Raw genomic sequence first — 20,461 nt, forward strand, 5'->3', positions numbered from 1 at the left:
AGTTCACATCCACCAGGCACTCCAAGGGAGAAACTCAGGGCTTTCTTCTCCAATAGAGTTCTAGTCTGGGAAGCTCCCAGGGGCAGTTCTACCCCGTCCTACAAGGTCACAATGGCAGTGAGTTTGATTTGGGTTTTGGAGGAGTGAAGGAGGGGGGGTCTCTCATCAAGGTGCCAAGGGAATATGTGCATATTTCTCTAAGAAATATGTGCATATTTCTCTAAGACTTGAGGAATTTATCATATCCTGTCTCTCCAGAGGGAGTTATTTTAATCACTTTAAAATCAGAGGAGGGAGGTATGTGAATTATATCTCAATAAAGCTGTGATTTAAAAAAACTGAAAGCCAAACAGCACGGCACAGGAGAGAACAGCTCAGGGGCTGGCTGTGCCGGGCCAGGAGTGCAGTGGTCTCTCGTTTTGCAGCTTCCTTTCCTCACACCACTATTTCTTCTGCCCCATTCCTATCTTGCTCTACAAAAAGCCAAGGCCAGCTCATCCAGAAAGCAGTCAGAGGTTACAGAAGAAAGAACTTGACAAACACACAAGGCACCTCCTCGTTTACTGTAAAATCCTGTTTAATGTGTAACATTCCAGGCAGAGAGCGAGAGGCCTTGGGGACTAAAGGCAAAGGCAGCCCTTCCCAACCACCAACTTATCTGCCTGCTTCTCCTTTCCTAACTCCCCCGCTTCAGACGCTGCCATCCAGCACAGGGTTTTGTTGGGTTTTTTTTTCTCTTGTCCTTACCTTCCCTTCTTCCATAGGCCCACAGCATACCTGTCTTCACTTCACTTGCCCATATCCCTCCCCACTGATGTGACTGAAAAATAGAGTATCTGACAGTACAGGGTTAAGATTAGTTTCATAATTGGAGCTACTGTCACACCATCTCATCTCTTGTCCCCAGTGGTCTCCGGGAGAGGGAAAGGGAAGAGTAAGGGGTGGGGGGACTGGCCGAAAGAGTTGCCCATGCCTACCCTGCATCCCCTATTAACCCGGAGGACTGGATTCTGTGACTTCCGGCTTCCTCCCTCCGAGGTCACTCAGAAGGAAGGCCCTGGAGGAAGGCAGAGTGGGAGGGAGGAAAGGTTTTGATCCAGGGTTTCCTAGCAGGCAGAGGCCTGCATAGCAGCAGGGGGGAAGGAGGAACAGGCCCAGGATAGGGTGGGGGCGGCCTGGGACGTTGCCTGGTATGTGGCATCAGCAGGCTGAGCAGCGGTCACTCTTCTCGGCCAGGCCGGCACCAGTGCCGGGGCTGCGGCGCAGTATGTCTTTCAGGGAGCCATCCTGCTCGCTCAGCAGCTTGTTGATCTCGTTCTGCTTGTATTCCGGTGAGAAGCGGTGGCCAAAGCCTGAGCCCTTTCGGGAGGGCGGATTGGAGTGGTGCTGGGCTCGGCGAGCGCAGGCCCGGATGATGAGGTATACCACCTCAGCCACATTGAGGATGATGCAGATGCCCGAGGCGGCTAGCATAAAAACGGTGAAGACCGTTTTCTCTGTGGGGCGGGACACAAAGCAATCCACGGTGTTGGGGCAGGGGTAGGCCTCGCACTTGACCAGTCGTACCATGGCGTAGCCGGGGTAGAGTAAATAAAAGACGTACATGAAGACGGCCTCGAACAGCAGCCGGAAGACTACGCTGATGACATAGGTCCACCACAGTGTCCCTGAGATGTGGACCTTGTGCCTCTTCACCTCCTCCAGGTGGAGAGGGTCCCCGTGGCCCTCACGCCGTAGCATTTTCTTCTCTAGGTGCTGCTGGTGAGCCACGTGCATAGCCACAAGGAGAGCGGGCGTGGAAACCAGGATGAGCTGCAGAGACCACAGGCGAACATGGGAAATAGGGAAAAAATGGTCATAGCAGACGCTGTTACAGCCAGGCTGGAGGGTGTTGCAGATGAAGGAAGACTTTTCGTCCCCCCACACACTCTCTGCAGCCACCACCAGCACCATGATTCGGAAGATGAAGATGACCGAGAGCCACACCCGGCCAATGGCGGTGGAGTGCCGGTTCACACCACTGAGCAAGGTGTACAGACCCGCCCAGTTCATCTTGCCTCATTCACACCTGTAAAACATGAGCCACAAGGCAAGGTGTCAGAGAGGTGGGACAATAAGATCGGGACGATAGCACGGCCAGTCACCCCCCGCCCCCCCACAACCTCTTCTAAGAGTCAGAGGCATGAAAGGAAGCAAGAGCCACAGCTTTCCCCATGACGACAATCTCCTTTGCTTACCTCTCCTCCTCCTCCTCCTCCTCTCACACGGGCCTTGACCTTCCTGAGCCCCGCATCCCATTCCCTTTCTTCACTTTCACCCAATGCGTTTTTTCCCTCTCTAGCCCTTCTCTTTGCCAGATCAATCTTGTTCTCCTATCAGATAGTCCTTCCTGCTCGCTGTCTCTCAGCTCGTGGGCTCTGGACCTGGGGCAAACCCAACAAAGCCCTATTACCTTGAGTGCCTGTCTCTGAGGCCACCCAGACAGGTCCCCTATGGTCTCATATCTGTGCAGGGGGAGTAGTCCCTGGGTCCGTGCCTGTGTTCCGATTCATCACAGCCGGGTGCTGGGGAGTCATATGCTGCTTTATACCCAGTGTTTGCACAATGAGACCTTTGTGGGGCTCTGAACAACGCCCTTTAGAATTCAGATCAAACGCCCTGACTTCCGCCCACCCTACACACAGAGCACTTGTGTCCCAGCGCCCGACACCCAGCCTGCACCCACCTGTTCTGTGCCCGCCCGGTCCATCGCCACCCCCGTAACATAGCCCCACCAGAAGAACAGCCATGGTTGCGGGGTGTGTGTGTGGGGGAGTTGAAGTAGGGGGGAGCAAGACAGAGAGATGGAACAAAGACAGGTGTATGTAAGACAGGACCTCAGGGAATCAGGAGTTTCGGGGCTGAGGCCCTCCTCCAATGGCCCTACCAGAAACTTAGGGTCAGCAGGATTTTTTCCTAGGCTTGGATCCACTCCAGGGTGTGAGCGAGCTACCAGGAAGGACCCCAACACCACCCCCCCCAAAAAAAAACAAACCAACACAACTGGCAACAACAATGAAAAAAAAACCCCACTGCTATCAAGTCAACTCCTAGTTATGGCGACCACATAGGACAGGGTAGAACTGCTCCTTAGGGTTCCGGAGGTGGTCATCTTTATGGGAGCAGACAATCCTATCTTTCTCCCGTGGAGCAACTGGTGGGTTTGAACTGCTGACCTGGCAGTTTGAAGGCCGGTGCTTATCCCCCAGCACTGCATTTATCCAGCCAGAGACCAATTGATCTGAGCATGTTTTCATGTATACTTTTGTTTCTTTTTTGAACCTACTTAGCAAGCCTCAGAAGAGGCTGAAGCAGAAGTTTAGGCCCTTTCCACAGCACTCCTTGTGCTTTGACCGATGGTGTCAGGAAAAGAAAAGGCTAGTGGTTTAACAACAACAAAGCAAAATGTAAAAGCTAAATGTTACTGGTAAACATAAGAGAAGTCGGGAAGCGGTGGACCTGTGAACACTTTCAACTCCAGTGTCCTAGAACAAACCCTGTTCATCCCTCCCTGAATTTGAGGAAAGAGAACTCAGCCAGAAGGTGGTAAAGTTGTTATATGGGGAGTACAAAACAGAAGGAGAAAGTTGAGAGTCACCAGCAGACAGAAGGTTAGGAGATGGAATATATAAGAATCACTGGTGGCTTTGGGTTCATTCAAATCCTGCCCTATGGCTACTTACTTAATTTCTCTGAGCCTGCATGCTTTTCTGTAAACGTTAGTACCTGAGGGTATTAGGACATTCAGTGAGACAAACATGCAAAAGTTCTTAGCTCAGCTCCAATTTCAATGTTGATGATCAAGAGAAGTAAGAAACTTCTCAGGAAAAGAAAACAATGCGCTTTAAGGGACTAAGTCAGCGGTTCTCAATCCTTTCACAGGGGCCACCCAATTCATAACAGTAGCAAAATTACAGTGATGAAGTAGCAACGAAAATAATTTTATGGTTGGGGGTCACCACACATGAGGAACTGTCTGAAAGGGTTGTGGCATCTGCTAACCCCAAGATCCCTCTTTTTGACTTCTTGGTGTCCTTGTTGAACTCCATCATCTGTCTGAGATAGGACAGGCTGTTCAGTTCCTGCCCTGCCCCCAAAGTTAAGCACATACATTATCGTAACATCATGTTTTAGGAGCTTGCCAGTTGTGCTAGGGGAGAAATTCCCTTCTGCCCCCAGGCAGACAAAACAAAGGCCTCTCCTTACCTTCAACTTCTTCTGCTATTAAGTCTGCAAGAAGATCAAATTAGAAGCAAGGAACTGGGTTAGATGTAAAGAGAGCACATTGATCTGGACTCACAGGAAATGCTGGGCATTTCCTGCCCTCAGTCATTACCCCACTGCCAGGGCAGTGGTTGTAGGAGAAACCCCATACCTATCTCTAGATGAGACTTTCTATTGTAGAGGGAAGGGGTAGGATATAAATAACTGAAAGAGATTAGGGAAAGGCATGGAAGAAAATGCGAGAAGGCATGGTCTATGGGGGCATAGGTTCTCTGAACAATGTCTCTTTATTGAGCTAAAAAAAAATCTTTGTGAATCCATACTGTGTGCTCAAATCATTGTGGGAAGGTAGCAGAGGTACCTTTCCTCCCAAACCAGGGATTCTGAAGGCAGAGCTGTGGTGGGAGATACCAAAGTTAGCTCTAAAGAAATGAGATGTGTTAGACTGGAAAATGGGTGGTTTCAAGGAGAAGGCTAACAGCCGTTCACTGAGTACTCGGGGGCCAAGCCTTTGCAAGCACTCCATCTTGTGTAATCTTCTGAACAACCTTCTGAGGTAGGCGTGGTTATCTTCCTTTTCCAGATGAGGACACCAAAGCAAAGGAAGGTGAAAGAACTTGCTCAAGGGTTAGACAAATAATAAGTGTCAAAGGTGGCCACTGAGTTGGCCCAAATGACATTCAGAGCCCATACTCATTCTCAGAAATCCTACTGCCTTGGCTGAAATAACCACTTTTATTTCTGCAGGGGTTATTCGAAATGGAGAGCTTCAAAGTTGGCCCTTCTTCTCTAGCCATTCCTTCCTCTCCCCTTTCCTATCGGCTGACAACGTTTCCCCCTCCTTCCTTCTCGGGGCTTTCTATTGCTTCTTCTTTGGCTCCCGCACCCATCTTTATCTTTGCCAGGTTGCTTCCTCTTGCTCCAAAGCAAGCCCCAGTTATTCTCTTTTCTCTGTACCTGCAGCTGCATTCTCAAAGACAGTTTGGCTACCATGGAGTACTTGGGTTCTCCTAGCTCTGTTTCTCATCTTCTAGAGCCACCCGGGACATAAACTGTTAGTTTTCTTTGTGGCCCCTTATGACCCCTGTGTGGGCACTGAGCTATCAATCTCTGCCTTCCACTTTGGAAGAGGATCATTATATCAACATCAATACCTCATGGGCTTCATTGAAGACTCTAATGACCACAAAAACATCCAAGGGAGTGATCTGATTTTGAAATTCAAACCATTTTAGTGACTGTGGGTTAAAGTCCGGGTTCTGTGTTATTCCAACCAGGTTTTGTCCTATTTAATTAGAGAGGACTTCTCTGTTCATGTCACGCTTTGTTCATGTCAGGCTTTGGCCCTACCCACAGACTCAGATTTGCCCCAGCACTAAAGCACAGTTCAAAATCAGGGGATCACACTTAGTCCTTACAACAATTCTGTAATAGTATCCCCATTTTTCAGACAAGGAATTTGAGGCTCAGAGAGAGATTAAATAACTCATCTCAATGGCAGTTGTACTGCTGCTAAGTCGTAGAGTCAAATTTCGAATTTATTTGTGTCTCACCTCAAAACCACTGTTTTTGACAACCTCTCTGCCTGTAAGGAGTTTGTATTCTAGCTGAGACCAGGCCCACAACTCAGAAACTCCTTCCCGTGCGATTGTCTGTATATGTAGGTGCCACACACATATTCATCAAGCTTGCCCCCACTTCTTTCCTTGTCTCCACCCGCTTCTAAGGACAAGAAAACCCTTGTGCTTCTTTGGTTTGGCGAAGAGGAGTCTGGTTGGGCAGGATGAAGTACCTTCAGCCTATAACACTGCATTCGCTCTCACGCATCACAGGCAGCCCTAGATGCTCTCAGTGGCATTAACAGCCCCTCTCTGGAGGCAACCCATTACCCAGCCTCTGGGCAGGAAACAACATGGGGCTTTCTTTGAGATGTCCTTCTAAAAGTTCTGGCTGCCTTCATTAGTTTGGGCGGCTAAAGCCAACCTCTTCTTCAAGCTCTCTTCTTCGCCCCTGCCTCTACTCGATGACTCTACGGTACCTCACTCATTGGACTTTACCTCTCGACCTCTGGCCGGCATACTCTGTGACCAGGCATAGGTCAGGTCCACTTAAGCTCATTTCAATGTTGTCTTCCTTTGCTATGCTCTTTCCACAGAACTGCTAGTGTCCAAAAAAAAAAAAAAAAAAAAAGAACTGCTAGTGTCAGCTCCTTTATTCACTGGTTGGACTGTACCCCCTTATTTTTCCATCACTCATCTGACTCTCTACTTGGGCTTATCATAGCAGGGACCAGTTATGGAATGCTTACCAGGTGCTAGGAGCCATAAGTTCATCAGCTTTCACCCTCACAACACCCTGGTTCGTGTCTCTTTTCATAAAGAAAATGAAGGCTGGGAGAAGTTGAGCAGCTTATCATATAGCTTGTAAGAACGGGGGCTCTGATAAAGACTCATGGCACCTCACCCAATCCTCAGTCCTCTCTGCATTGCAACAGTGCATCTGTGTCTATACTTCTCTCCATTCATCCCTGTCTTGCCTCCATTTTTCTCTCCTCATTTCATTTTATAAATCCATGCATTCAGCAGTGCCAAGCCCAACAGCTGGAACAACTTCCAAACAGCTGGCAGGGCATCCCTCTTTAGATTTCCAAACCAACAGCGACTCCAAGCACCTCTTGAGTTTGCTGGTCTCCCTCCAGAACATGGACGTGCACGTTCCCAAATCTTCAACCCTGTTGGCTGGCCCTCTGCTACCTGCTGAGCACACTGTATTCTCCCACTCACAGCCCCTATGCTGGTTGCACACATGCTTTACCTTGTAATTGTGGGAGGAAAAGAACACCATCCTGGGCCCAGTAGTCTCAAGTAACCCTAACCCAGAAATGTTGTATGGAGAAGAACTTGGCTACCCTGAGCCTAAGGGGTACTTTAAGAATTCCTGGGAATTTGACCCTGTGAGAATGAGTGAAACACTTGAGTGAGGAGAGAAAGAGAGAGAATGAGAGAGAGAGAGAGAGAGAGAGAGAGAGAAGAAACGCCTTTGAATGTGGAAAGAGGATGAGAGTTGGGGACTGCAGAGAGAGCCTAAGCAAGCTTGACACCTGGCAGGAGGGGCCTCATCCCAGCTCAGAGGTTAAGCACGGAAGGAGTTTACATGACTGAATGCTGAGACCAAGAGGAGCCAGGACCTGGGACTCTGCCTAGTCCCCATTTATGCCCACCCTGTGCCACACCAGCCCTCCCGGCCCTCCCTCATGCCCCCCCTCCTCACCTCCTGGGCACTGCTACACCAGACGGCTGCTGCCCTTTCCCAGGGAATGTCTGCAGGCGTGTTTGCCCTATGCCACTAAGTATTGTCAGCCCAGCCCAGGGGAGGGACAATGAGTCCAGGGCCAGAGCCAGATATGGCCCACAGCCCAAGAGGAACAAGACAAACATTAACCAGCCCCACCTCTCCCTACACACAATCATTAAACAAGATTGATCCTAGACTTTCCAATGGGTTTGGAGAGACAGATCACATAGCCTGGAGTCAGTGCCCTGCCCCAGAGAACAAGAGGCATCACTGCCACCCATGTGACCATATTTAGCCTATATGGGAGACTGAACTGGATCTGTCCTCCCGACACCCTGAAACAGGCTTCAGGTAGCTCTAAGTGTGTGGGCAAGCTGCAGAGAGGGCGCCTGCACTGGATGCCATCCCTTCCAGCTTTGAGCTCTGAAGTGATAGAATTCTCAGGAGAAAAATGCCATGTGTGATGCCTACTGGCATTTGAGGCTGAGCTTGGGGAATGTCAGTGCTCCCCACCCATGTGGCAGTACAAGGTACCCTTTGGCTTCTTCCTTGCCCATTGTCCACATCCTGAATGACTGGGACTGGACCAAAGTATTTCCAATCCCGTCTGAGAACCTTAAAATGAACGATTGCCTTTCATCTGGGGCCAACACAGTTGAACTGCAAAGTGTATCTTGTGCAGCAACAAATCTTGACAATCGTTAGGCAAACAGGGACTGTCAACTATTAACTGGAGGATCAGTCTAGTTTCAAGGTCTCCACACTCAGGGCTTAGCTGAACCTGAATACGCTACTATATCTAAAGTTTCAGTGGCATAAAATAAATTAATGGAGCCAGCAGACCCTGGTCCCTCTGCCTCCTGCTCTTCACCCAGTCTGTGCCCACTGCCAGAAAGAGAGCCTAAACCTGAGCCTCTCTTAGCCAAACTCAGGCATATCAATATATCAACTAACAAGTCTTCACTGGACACATACTGAGTGCCCAGCCTAGGGACGACATGCTGCGGGTAGGTGGCAGGGAGGGGAAAATATGCCAGCTGTTCTTAAGGACAGCTTTACCAATCTCCCGAGGAGACATGTACCAAGAAATAACCACGCGCCTCAGCAGAGGTTCAATTAATTGTGTGATTCCAACTTTGAAGACTGAGAGAGTTCAAAGAAAAGGAAGATGGGAGTAAACTGAATTAGAGAAGGCTTCCTAGGAAAGGTGGGGCTGACGTGGCGCAATAAAAGATGTGGAGGGGAACTGATTACAAGGAACTATATGTGACCTCCTGCCTGGGGGACAGACAACCGAAAAGTGGGTGAAGGGAGACGTCGGACAGGGCAAGATATGACAAAATACCAATTTATAAACTATCAAGGGCTCATGAGGGAGGGGGGAGCGGGGAGGGAGGGGAAACATGAGGACCTAATGTCGGGGGTTTAAGTGGAGAGAAAATGTTTTGAGAATGATGTACAAATGCGCTTTACACAATTGATGTGTGTATGGATTGCGATAACAGTTGTATGAGCCCCTAATAAAATGTTTAAAAAAAAGATGTGGAGGACTTGGCAAGGGGAAAGGAAGAGCAGTGTGAGTAAAGGCACAGAGACAGGAATAAGCAAGGCAGGCCTGGGAGACAACAGGGAAGCAGGAGAGTGTGGAAGTTAGATGAGGCGCCCAGAGTCTGGCAAACATTTAAAACGCAGGTAGGAAATTCCTGAAGATCACTTAGCAGATGTGGCAGTCTGCGTTTGTACAGACTACAGCCTTGGAAACCCCAGCGGGTCATTTTACTCCGTCCTACGGGGTCACTATGGGTCAGCCGGCTGGATGGGAATGGATTTGGTTTAGAGAGTTCCTGTAGCGAGAATCTAGTCAACTTGGTTGGTGAAGGCAAAACCGAGCAAGTTCTCACGGAGGATAGTCTGTAATGCTATTCTTTGAACGTTGCCTTTTACACAATCATTACGCAAGAAAGGCTGGTCTTTATTATCTACTTCAAACTGGACTCTCAGCAGGCATTGCTGTTCAAGGGTCTTGCGTATATTTTCGTGTTTGATGCTCACAATGACCCTATGAGGTAGACACTATTGATATACTCATGTTAAGGCAGAGAGGTTAAATGACATAACTGAGGTCACTCAGCTAGTCCCTGGTTAATGCGCTCAGTCACTAAACGAAAGAATGGAGGTTTGAGTTCAACCTTGGAAGAAAGTCCTGGTGATAAACTTCCCCCAAATGTAAAAAGTATTTGAACCCAGGCAGTCTGGTTCTAGAACTTGTTTGCTGATAAGCTCTGGCCCCATTGAGAATTTGAATCAGAAATGGCCCCTGGACTCAGAAAGTTCTAAACCAATGTACATGAGTAACCACAGGGGAGTGTGTTCTAAAATGCCATATGAAGATCTGAGGGGCACCAGCGGAGTTCAGAAGTATGAGATAAAGTTGGGTTTCAGAGAAGAAAGCTTGCTGCCATTGAGCCAAGACTGACTCATAGTGACCCTCTATGGGTTTTTGAGACTGTAATGGTTTTGTTTGTTTGTTTTGCAGGGAAAAAATGTTAATGTCGTTAACAGTTATTTGAAAGAATTGCCATAAATATCTAAGAGAATAACATGGTCTTTCTTTTTTATTAGTTGGGATTTAATGAGACTGTATTTGTTTACGGGAGTAGAAAGCCTAGTCGTTCTCTCACGGAACTGCAGGTGGTTTCAAACTGCCGACCATGAGGATCACAGTCCAATATGTAACCATCACACCAGCAGGGCTCCAAGTTGAACTTGGGTTGTTAAGAAGATGGAGATGTCAAGCACTCCAGGTGATAGGAAGTTATGAGACGTGTTTAGGAAATGGTGGGCAGATCCATTTGACCAAAAGAGAGAGCTTCTATCATGGAGCTACTAGGACGAGGAGCTGCAGGTCAATATTAGTATGTACTTATTGTTCCTGGGAACTCTGGCCGGTTTTCTTTGGAGTACTTGCAGCTGTAGGCTGCCAGAAGTCTATTTGAATAGTTTTTAGCTGAATGAAAAACTCGATTGCTAGAATCAACTTGTCTGTTTACTGCTACTTGAGCACATCGTCTGCATGTGGTGGTGCTGCTGCAGCACAGGAAAGGTGAGAAGAGAAGGGAGGGGAGGAGAAGTAGTGAGACAGGAAGGAAAACTGTACTACACTAAACAAAATCACTCTTATTTGTTCCTGGTAAACGTCTGGATTCAGCTTCCACTTTGAATCCTGAGCAGACTTTCTTCTTACGATGGATTTTTAGGGGAGATAGTTTAGAGTTTACATCACTTTGTTTATTTCCTAGAATTCTCTCAGGGAGATCATCACTAGAACTTGAGACAAAATTAGAGACCCTAAACAAAAGCGTTTGGGTATGGCTCAAACTTAAAGCGCCAACGTGGCCTTTACCACTCCTGTTCCACTTAACACTGAGATGGGTGCTGGAGGAAACTGAGCACATTCTGCAAGAGTGTGTCTCACCAGCGATATCCATCAGTGTTCAGAATCAGCAGCCCGGTGAGTGGTCCACACGGAGTAGTGCTGGCTGCCTCCGCGCAGCAGTCTTGAGGCGCCCTGCCACCGCACTCCCTCACATGTGCAGATCATCATCCTAGCCACCCCTGGGACTCATTACCAAACAAAATGTGGCATTTTGTATGGCTTTTATCAATGAGGCAGCATTGCTGTATGGCTCAGAAATCAAAGGGGAACAACTTCCGATATAAATGTTACTTATGACACACAGGCCAAAACTTTCCAAATGGGTCCATAGGATTAAGGAAGTGGCCAACTCTGAGAACCTGCAGAACATTTAAAGAGTCATAGCTTCAATGCAGACTGTGAAAGATTATGCAAACTGTTCCTAGTCAGAGCTGTTAGTGAAAGACGGAAGTGGTCCTGTGTTTGTACTCGGTATTCTTTTTCACAAATTCTTTTCAAAAGGCCAGATAATAATAACAATTATTATTTTTAATCATTTTATTAGGGGCTCATACAACTCTTATCACAATCCATATACAAATCAATTGTGTAAAGCACATTTGTACATTCATTGCCCTCATCATTCTCAAAACATTTCCTCTCCACTTAAGCCCCCGGCATTAGGTCCTCATTTTCCCCCTCTCTCCCCATTCCCCCCTCCCTCATGAGCCCTTGATAATTTATAAATTGTTATTTTTGTCATATCTTGCCCTGTCCGACGTCTCCCTTCACCCACTTTTCGGTTGTCCGTCCCCCAGGGAGGAGGTCACATATAGTTCCTTGTAATCGTTTCCCTCTTTCCAACCCACTCTCCCTCTACCCTCCCAGTATCGCCACTCACTCCATAGGTCCTGTAGGGATCATTCGCCCTGGGTTCCCTGTATTTCCAGTTCCTATCTGTACCAGTGTACATCCTATGGTTTAGCCAGACTTGCAAGGTAGAATTCGTGTCATGATAGTGGGAGCGGGGAGGAAACATTTAGGAACTAGAGGAAAGTTGTATTTTTCATCATTGCTACATTGCCCCCTGACTGGCTCGTCTCCTCCCCGAGACCCCTCTGCCAGGGGATCTCCAGAGGTCACATAATTATATGAATGAATATATGTCCTTGGAATTCAGAGTCTTAGAAGAGGCCAACTATAGGGAGTTACCAATATTTCCCACGTGGGTTTCTGAATAACTGCACCCAAGTCAATTCACTTGGTGGTTAGATGTATACCTTTGGCTCTAAGGACAGTGGGGAATGAATGGTGGGCAAAACCAAACTTATCATAGCCCTCCCCTGAAAACAAAACAAAACAAAACAAAATTCAACTGCCTGAAATATCCTAAACCCCTCACCTCCACACACATAGTCAGGATGGTACGTACACTCATTCTGTCAGTATTAAAGCCCAAAGGTGAAATGATGCTCTTTGCAGTATGTAGGTTTCCTGGGAATAAGAACCTTAAGCAGCACCCTATCCACTCCCTGTAATTTTGGAATTCATTTGGCTCCCATTCTTGAGTTTTACAAAGACTACTGCCTGGGATTTGTGGCAGTGTTCTATATTTCACTGGTTTCTCATCACTGGATTAATAGAAGGTGTGCTAGAAAAAGACTCCAGAAAATTCTCCATCTGTAACTGGACCACATAGCCAAATAGACACAAGTGAAATGGGCAGTTGGGCTCCTGTTTTTGTTTTTCAAACCCTTTATTGCCAATTGGGTGGAGGTTTACATAGCAAGCCATTTGTTTTATATTCAACAGTTTATACACATTATATTTCATCTCATTCATTGCAACCCCTTCAGTGTAACCTCACTTATCCCTCTTCATTCATCCCATGTTTCCTGTTTTCATGCCTCCTCCCTTCCTAACCCTTCTGAATTTTCTCCTTGGGCAAATGCCCTTTTGATCTCAAAAGGCTGACTATTATAATGTATTTGTACCTCACTAGTGATATTGTTCCCCTCATGGACCTGTCCATTGTTTGACTGAAAACTGAGCCACAGTGGGAGGTTAAGTTCTGGACCTACGTTCTGGGTCATAGTATCAGTGAGGGGTCCACCAGTCTCAATCTGACAAGTGAGCTTGGTCTTTTTTTAAAAATGATTTTGTTTCTCTTATTCTATTCAGTACCTTCTCATGTGATTCCTTTCAGAACAGTTTACAATGGCATCATCTAGTTCTTCTGGTCCAGTGGTTCATTAGTTCACTGGACTAAATGTTCCTCCCCGCGCCCCAACAGTTTTATTGGCAAATAATTCACATATCATTAAATTTAACAATTCGATAATCACAACAAAAGTTATACAATAGTCACCGCAATCAATTTTAGAACATTCTCTTCATTCTTGTATTCATCATTATTAGCTCCTTAATTCCCCACAACCACACCCCCAAGGAACTATTAATCCAGTTACTATCTCTATAGATTTACTTATCCTGGATTTCACAATCAGAAAAATATTTTAAAACAAAAACTAATAACAATAACAGTAAAACAGAAGAAAACCTCAATAGAAAAGAAAGCAGAAAATATAAAAACTGGAAAAAATTTAAATGGATCATTAGGGAGATCAACTGATAGGGTGTTAAATTGTAACTATGTTAGGTAGGGTTCTCTAGAGCAGTGGTTCTCAACCTTCCTCATGCCACCTTTAATACAGTTCCTCGTGTTGTGGTGACCCCACAACCATAAAATTATTTTCGTTGCTACTTCATAACTGTAATTTTGCTGCTGTTATGAATCATAATGTAAATTTCTGATATGCAGGATGTATTTTCATTGTTACTAATTGAGCATAATTAAAGCATAGTGATTAACCACAAAACTATGTAATTATATATTGTGAAATTTTTATTTCTAATGACAAATGAATGAAATGTCTTGAAGCATGGTGTAGCATGGGTAACAGTAATCACACTGGGTTTTCGTATGTGGGCGTATCTGCATGTGGGAGGACCTGCCTAGAGATGGATAGAGGAGCGGTGTGTTGGCTCCTAAGACCATCAGAAATATGTGTTTCCCAATGGTCTTAGGCGAACCCTGTGAAAGGGTCATTCGACCCCCCACCCCCAAAGGAGTTGAGACCTACAGGTTGAGAACTGCTGCTCTAGAGAAACAAAACAAGGACACTTATGATTTTACTTATATATACCTATGAATAGGTTTTTACAGCACCAAAGAATATAACAGCTAATTAGTTCACACAACAGTACAGAAGGCTCAGTTCAACTCACTTCTGTGGAAGTTAATATACTGGTAGTCCTTCAACTCACCAGGGCTGCCTGGTTGAAGCCAGCAGCTGAGTCTCCCCTTGGGCAATGCAGGCAGAGTTCGCCCACAGGCAGCAAACAGCAGGGCGGTCACCAACAGTCAGCAGTTTAGGAGTTTAGCAAAGCAAGGCTGGATGGGATATGGAACTCAAGCAATGCAAGACAACAGGATCCACCAGCCTCAATATCAAGCAATGTCCATACCAGCAGCGTGGTGAAGCAGGTCTCAAAGGAACCTCAAGCTCTAGCAACGCGATCCAGGAGTTGGCTTGTCCCACAGGTAGTGTAGCTCTCAAGTTGAGGCAGAGAGCTAGCTAAAGCGGGCTGATCACCAGAGAGCAAGAGAGAACTTTATATCAAAGAGCAATTGCACATTAAGAAAACATCCCAGCCCAGTTCAGGTCAAATCCATAAGTCTGATATTAGCCCATATATCTGATACCAGTCTATAAATTCCTCTTCAAACTCATGCAACACATGCAATGGCACTGAGTGCTGGAAGATCACAGGCCAGTGGGTGGAAAGTCTTGTGGATACAGTGGCAGAGGGAGCATAGCAGCTCTGGCGTGGGTCTCCATGTGGCTCCTCTAGCTCCAGGGCTCTGGCTCCATCAGGGGTCTCCATGTGGCTTGTCAACAGGAAGTGTGTGTGTCCTCCTCCAGCAAGCTATTTATCTCCTTAGTGCCTCTAAATGAGGTCATCAAGCTGTCAACTGATTGACAGGCTAAACTACACCCCTTCACTCTTAATAGTCTCAAGTTGACAACAGATTACATAACTACCAAAATAACCTAACTGCATCTGCAACAATCCAGTTTCCAATGAATTCTGCATGATAGAAAGGCTATTCACATCCCTGGACAGAGAGGATCCACAGGGGCTAAATTCATGTGTATTTCACCTTCACTTTTTTAAAGAAACAGAAATGCTTTAAAATAGATCAAAAGGGAGTTCAAGAGATAAGGAATTACATTTTAATCCATGTCTGCTATAATTGACTTTATCATGTTCTCTGTCTGATAACAAGGCTATTCGCATCCCTCGACTATGAGCAGAGAGAATCACCGGAAGTTTAATCCATGTGTGGACCTGGCAGATGGATTTTGGGCTTCTACTCTCATCCATAACCTTCTGCAAACCAGGTGTTCACAATTAAAGCTTTTATATCATTCCCTCCTTTAAATTTGGATTCTATTGTTTACAATCCTTGGATCACACAGGCTGGTGTGTTTCTACCATGTGGACTTAGTTGAGACCTCACTTAGATGGCTGCTTGTTTGAAAACAAGCCTTTGAGACTCCAGAAGTTAGTCTTTTTGAGAGCTGGGCACCATCTGGTTTCTTTACCACACATTGCTACAGCACCCATACACTTTGATATCTTTTTTTATGCTCTTGGGAGTATAGTGAGAATTGTGTAAGGCTTATGAAATGGCACGAAGATGGAAAGTTCTCCTGTTGAGTCAAAACCTGGAATTTTACCCAAGAGATATTCTTCGAATAGACCAAGTTTGAGCAGCCAATCTGATGGGTTGATGTCCTTTCCATTAAGTATTAGTACATTTCCTTCCAGTTTATTTATATATGGTGCAGTGGGCTACTAACAGCAAGGTTGGCATTTTGAAAACCACCTGTTTCTCCTCAGAAGAAAAATGAGACTTTATGCTCTCATAAAGATTTACAATCTCAGAAACCCACAATGTGTCAGAATTGACTGATGGCAGTGAGGTTTTTGTTTTTTGTTTTTAGTTACCATAAATGAAATCCTATTGAATACGCAGGTTTCACCCCACCCCACCCCCACCCCATTGAATCCATTTCCAGGTCTTCCAGATAGCAATCTACTGGTTTCCCTCCTCAAACTGGTGGTCCATGTCAACCAGGACCTAAGTTGGAATCCTGGTGCTGTCCTTTCTGTTGACAGAAACTTTGGACTCCTCTGCTCTTCCTGATAGCCACATTTGACAACAATAACACCATGAATGCTTCAACTAGAGTCCCCCTGCCTTGGTGTTAACAACTCTCTATATCCCTGATACTTCTCTGAACCATTCAATACTACTCATCAATGCCTTGGGGAGTACCAGGCTACTGATGACATCCTGAAAGTCAAGGGGTCTGCTGCCAAGCGCTGCTCATAAGAAAGACCCAGGTGGTTTTTCTGTCTACATGTCCCATGCAAACCTATTTCAAATTAAAGGGCAAATTCCTAGGCTCATTCAGATCTTTGAAATTATCAACTCCATTGTTTTCTGTCTGAAGGCCCTCAACTACCTTGTCCATGCACATGCAGCTATCCTATCAGGGTTAGTGAGCCAGAATATATGTTTACAGTAATTTCTGGAATTCAAGCCCTACCAAGGTGGAGTTCAGCTAACTATGGGCCAGAGAGGGATCCATAAGAGTTTAACCTTAACCCCCATCCATAATTCCCTGTTCCTTCCATAAAGCCAATTCAGCTTCATCCCCAGCCTATACAGCAGGGAATGGGGGGGTGTGTCCAAGGGGGAGGTAGAATATAGTTCTGTATGATTTTTTTCAACTGTGATATTAGTCCTTGCAACTCTGAATTAGGCTCTGAATACCATCTAAAAGGGGCCCTAATAACCCGAGGTCCCTGAGTGGAGCAAATAGTTTACACTCAACTACTAACCCACCCAGTGGCACCTGGTGACCTACTTCTATAACAATAGCCAAGAAGACCCTGTGGAGCAGTTCACATAGGGTTGCCATGTCAGGGTCCACTTGATGGCATCAGGTTTGTTTTTGGTTTTTCTAATACAGCTTCATTCTAACCTACTCTCTTTTACCCGTTCCTTGCACCTGAACCATCCTGCTTCCTTCTCCCACTCAAAGATTTTGTCTTCTTTCTTTTATTCCTACCCTCATCTCACTGTTTGATTGATTGTGATTCTCCCCTACCGCTTTGCTGCCTTGGGTCTCCTCGGGTGAAAACCTCTTCTACTTGGATGTTCTTAAGACCCTCTTCCCTCTGTTTACTCACCAACCTCAATCCAAACACTGCCATTGAGAATCAATGCCAACTCATAGCGACCCTATTAGGTATCTGAGACTGAGGAGCAGGCTGATGATTTTGAACTGCTGAACTTGCAGGTCACAGGTCAAGGAGTACCTGCCACCAGGGCTCTTTCTGCTTACCCACAGACGCAGATATATTCACAATAAGCCCCAAATAAAACAAGACACCCAAACTCTCTGTCATTGATTTCAACTATAGCAACCCTATAGAACAGAATAGAACTTCTCCTGTGGTTTTCTAACACTGTTCATCTTTACAGGAGTAGAAAGCCTCATCTTTCTGGCAAGGTGGTTTTAAACTAGTAGTTTTAAACTGCGGACCTTGCAGTTAGCAGCCCGGGGCTAACTTTGGGGCTCCTCCTTTGAAGAAATCTTAATTTGCCTATGCGTTCCTCCCACAAAAGACAAGGGTTTGTGTGTGTGTGGGCGTGGGGGGTGGCTTTTTCACTCTTTCATTCTTTTTTTAAGAGTCTTATTGGCACTTCATCCACATATCATACAACTGAATAGTTCATATCAAGAAGAGTTGTACAATCATTACCACAATCAACTTAAGAATATTTTCTTCTTCCTTGTACGTACTCATTGTTATTTGTGTAATTTTAAAATTGTGGCAAAAATATATGCAACAAAACATTCTCTTATTTCAACAACTTCGACACGTTTACTCCAGTGCCATTGATTATCCTTTTTGTGTTGTACAACCATGATTGATCTCTTTTTTCAAATTATTCCACCACCATTAACATAAACTCAATGCCCCCTAAGCAAAAACTCTTCCTCCTTCACCCATAGTAATGTAGGTCAAATTTGGTTTCTTTTTTTTAAGTAGTTTTCTTGATACACTATTCACATATCATACATACACTTCCATAGTTAAATAGCTCTTTTAAAGACTTGAATAAGCCTCTTTGATTCTTAAAATTCTTATCGGGAAATTGGTGAGGTTTACAGAGCAGATCATTAGTTTATATTCAACAATTCATACACATTTTGCTTCAACTCATTCAACTCATCCTCAATGGACCACCACTTATTAGGTTTTATCCATGTGTTTCCTGTTTTCATTCCTCCTTTCCTAACCCTTCTGAACTTTGTCCTTGGGAGATGCTGCCCTTTTGATCTCAAATGCTTGGTTATTTTAAGATAGGGTGGCAGGGTGGTGGTGGTGGTGGTGGCAGCTGTGAGGTCAGTTCTAGCCCTTAAGGTCTAAAGGTCTTGGGGGAGGAGATTCTCACCAGAAAAGACAAGGATTTTTTAGTTACTTCATTGTCTACTAGGAAGCAGGTGTCTTGTGGCACAGGTCTTGTTGGCATGATGGTGCTTTCCAGGATGCCAAGCAGTTATTGATTTCTGAATCTGAGCTACTGCTTCACATGAAGCAGAAACTGCTCTTTCTTACTATTGACACCTTACCCCACAGCATCAGGACTGGGCTGAATCACAGAACGCACTGAAGTTTGGGGTATTCCTAGCTAACAGTATTGTCTACAGGACTGAGGTATACACATTGATAAAGAAGGCCTCGCTGTTAGCACCTCAGTCACAAGAACTTCCACAGCTACTTCAAAATGCAGCTATGATTCAAATTCGTCACAAGCTTTTTAAGAGATAGATTATCTTCTAAGGATTAACCTACACTCTAAATCATGTGGCCACATTTGCAATATTGAAATGGTTTGCTCAGCTTTTATGATGATAAGTTTGCCTTTAAGCCTGGACAAGCCATTTCTGGTGTCGATGCCCTGAGCTGGCTGCCACGTCCAATTCCAGACTGTGCTGTATCCCTTATCGTGAAAGACTGAATATCAGAAGACATTCATAACCTACCTCTTCAGAGTGCTCTAAGTCACCACATATAGAGACAGTGTGGTCTTCCCAAACGAAGCTGTACCTTTTTATTAAAGAAAAAATGTGTTTTTAGTGAAGGTTTACCCAATAGTTTCAAACAGGATGGCATCTTTAACTGGGCATCTGACTTCTCTCTTTCTCCCCCCCTTTTTTATATTAAATCATTTTATTGGGGGCTCGTACAACTTTTATCACAATCCATACATCCATCCATTGTGTCAAGCACATTTGTACATTTGTTGCTCTCATCATTCTCAAAACATTTGTCTTCCACTTTAGCCCTTAATATCAGTTGCTCATTTTCCCCCTGCCTCCCCCCTCCCCCCTCCCTCATGAACCCTTCATAATTTATAACTTACTATAGTTTTGTCAAAAGTTACACGGTCCGACGTCTCGCCCCACCCTCTTCTCTGCTGTCCATCCCCCAGGGAGGAGGCAATACTTAGATTCTTGCAATCGGTTCCCCCTTTCTACCCCACATTCCCTTCACTCTCCAGGCATCACCCCTCTCACCACTGGTCCTGAAGGAGTCATCTGTCCTGGATTCCCTGTGTTTCCAGTTGCTATCTGTACCAATGTACATCCTCTGGTCTAGCCAGATTTGTAAGGTAGAATTGGAATCATGATAGTGGGGAGGGGGGGAGGAAGCATTTAAGAACTAGAGGAAAGTTATATGTTTCATTGTTGGTACCCTGCACCCTGACTGGCTCTTCTCCTACAGGTTTAGTATTAAGGCAGCAGATGGACATTGAGCCTCCACTCAAGCACGCACTCATTGCAAGAACACATTGTTCTATTAAATTGGCATTCCAGGATGCACACCTTCCGACATGATTGCTGAAGAAAAATGTGAACATAAGGGATCCGTTATCAGACATCAAAGAACTGAAAATCATATCAGTGGGTGCCCGATTTACTGACACAATCACTGAAGACAAATGTGTGCATAAGCAAATGTGGTGAAGAAAGCTGATGGTGCCCGGCTATCAAAAGATATAGCGTCTGGGGTCTTAAAGGCTTGAAGATAAACAAGCGGCCATCTAGCTCAGAAGCAGCAAAGCTCACATGGAAGAAGTAAAATCAGATGGGCTTTGAGTCTCCACTCTGCACTCCCCCTCACTTACAGTGATATGATTTTTAATTCTTTGATGCCTGATACCTCATCCCTTCGACACCTCGTGGTCACACAGGCTGGTGTGCTTCTTCCATGTGGGCTTTGTTGCTTCTGAGCTAGATGGTCACTTGTTTATCTTCAAGCCTTTAAGACCCCAGACGC

The 20,461-nt window shown here is 45.5% G+C and overlaps 1 protein-coding gene across 2 annotated transcripts; it reads right to left on the reverse strand.

Moving 5' to 3' along the window:
• Positions 1 to 559: 559 nt before the first annotated feature.
• Positions 560 to 7,608, reverse strand: GJB1 (gap junction protein beta 1). 2 transcript variants are annotated; one of them, XM_045297000.1, is made up of 2 exons: positions 7,534 to 7,608; positions 560 to 2,068 (listed from the first exon to the last, which is right to left on the reverse strand). In XM_045297000.1, exon 2 carries the CDS (start codon positions 2,050 to 2,052, stop codon positions 1,201 to 1,203), a length of 852 nt encoding a protein of 283 aa, XP_045152935.1. In that variant the 5' UTR covers positions 2,053 to 2,068; positions 7,534 to 7,608; the 3' UTR covers positions 560 to 1,200. The 2 variants fall into 2 exon arrangements, with proteins under 2 accessions (XP_045152935.1, XP_004716727.1); XM_004716670.2 differs by lacking the exon at positions 7,534 to 7,608 and adding an exon at positions 2,453 to 2,541.
• Between the last annotated feature and the right edge of the window lie 12,853 nt (positions 7,609 to 20,461).

Source organism: Echinops telfairi, unplaced genomic scaffold, assembly GCF_000313985.2.
Source record: "Echinops telfairi isolate 266 unplaced genomic scaffold, ASM31398v2 ScPeMD7_7415;HRSCAF=8453, whole genome shotgun sequence".
Lineage (NCBI taxonomy): Eukaryota > Metazoa > Chordata > Mammalia > Afrosoricida > Tenrecidae > Echinops > Echinops telfairi.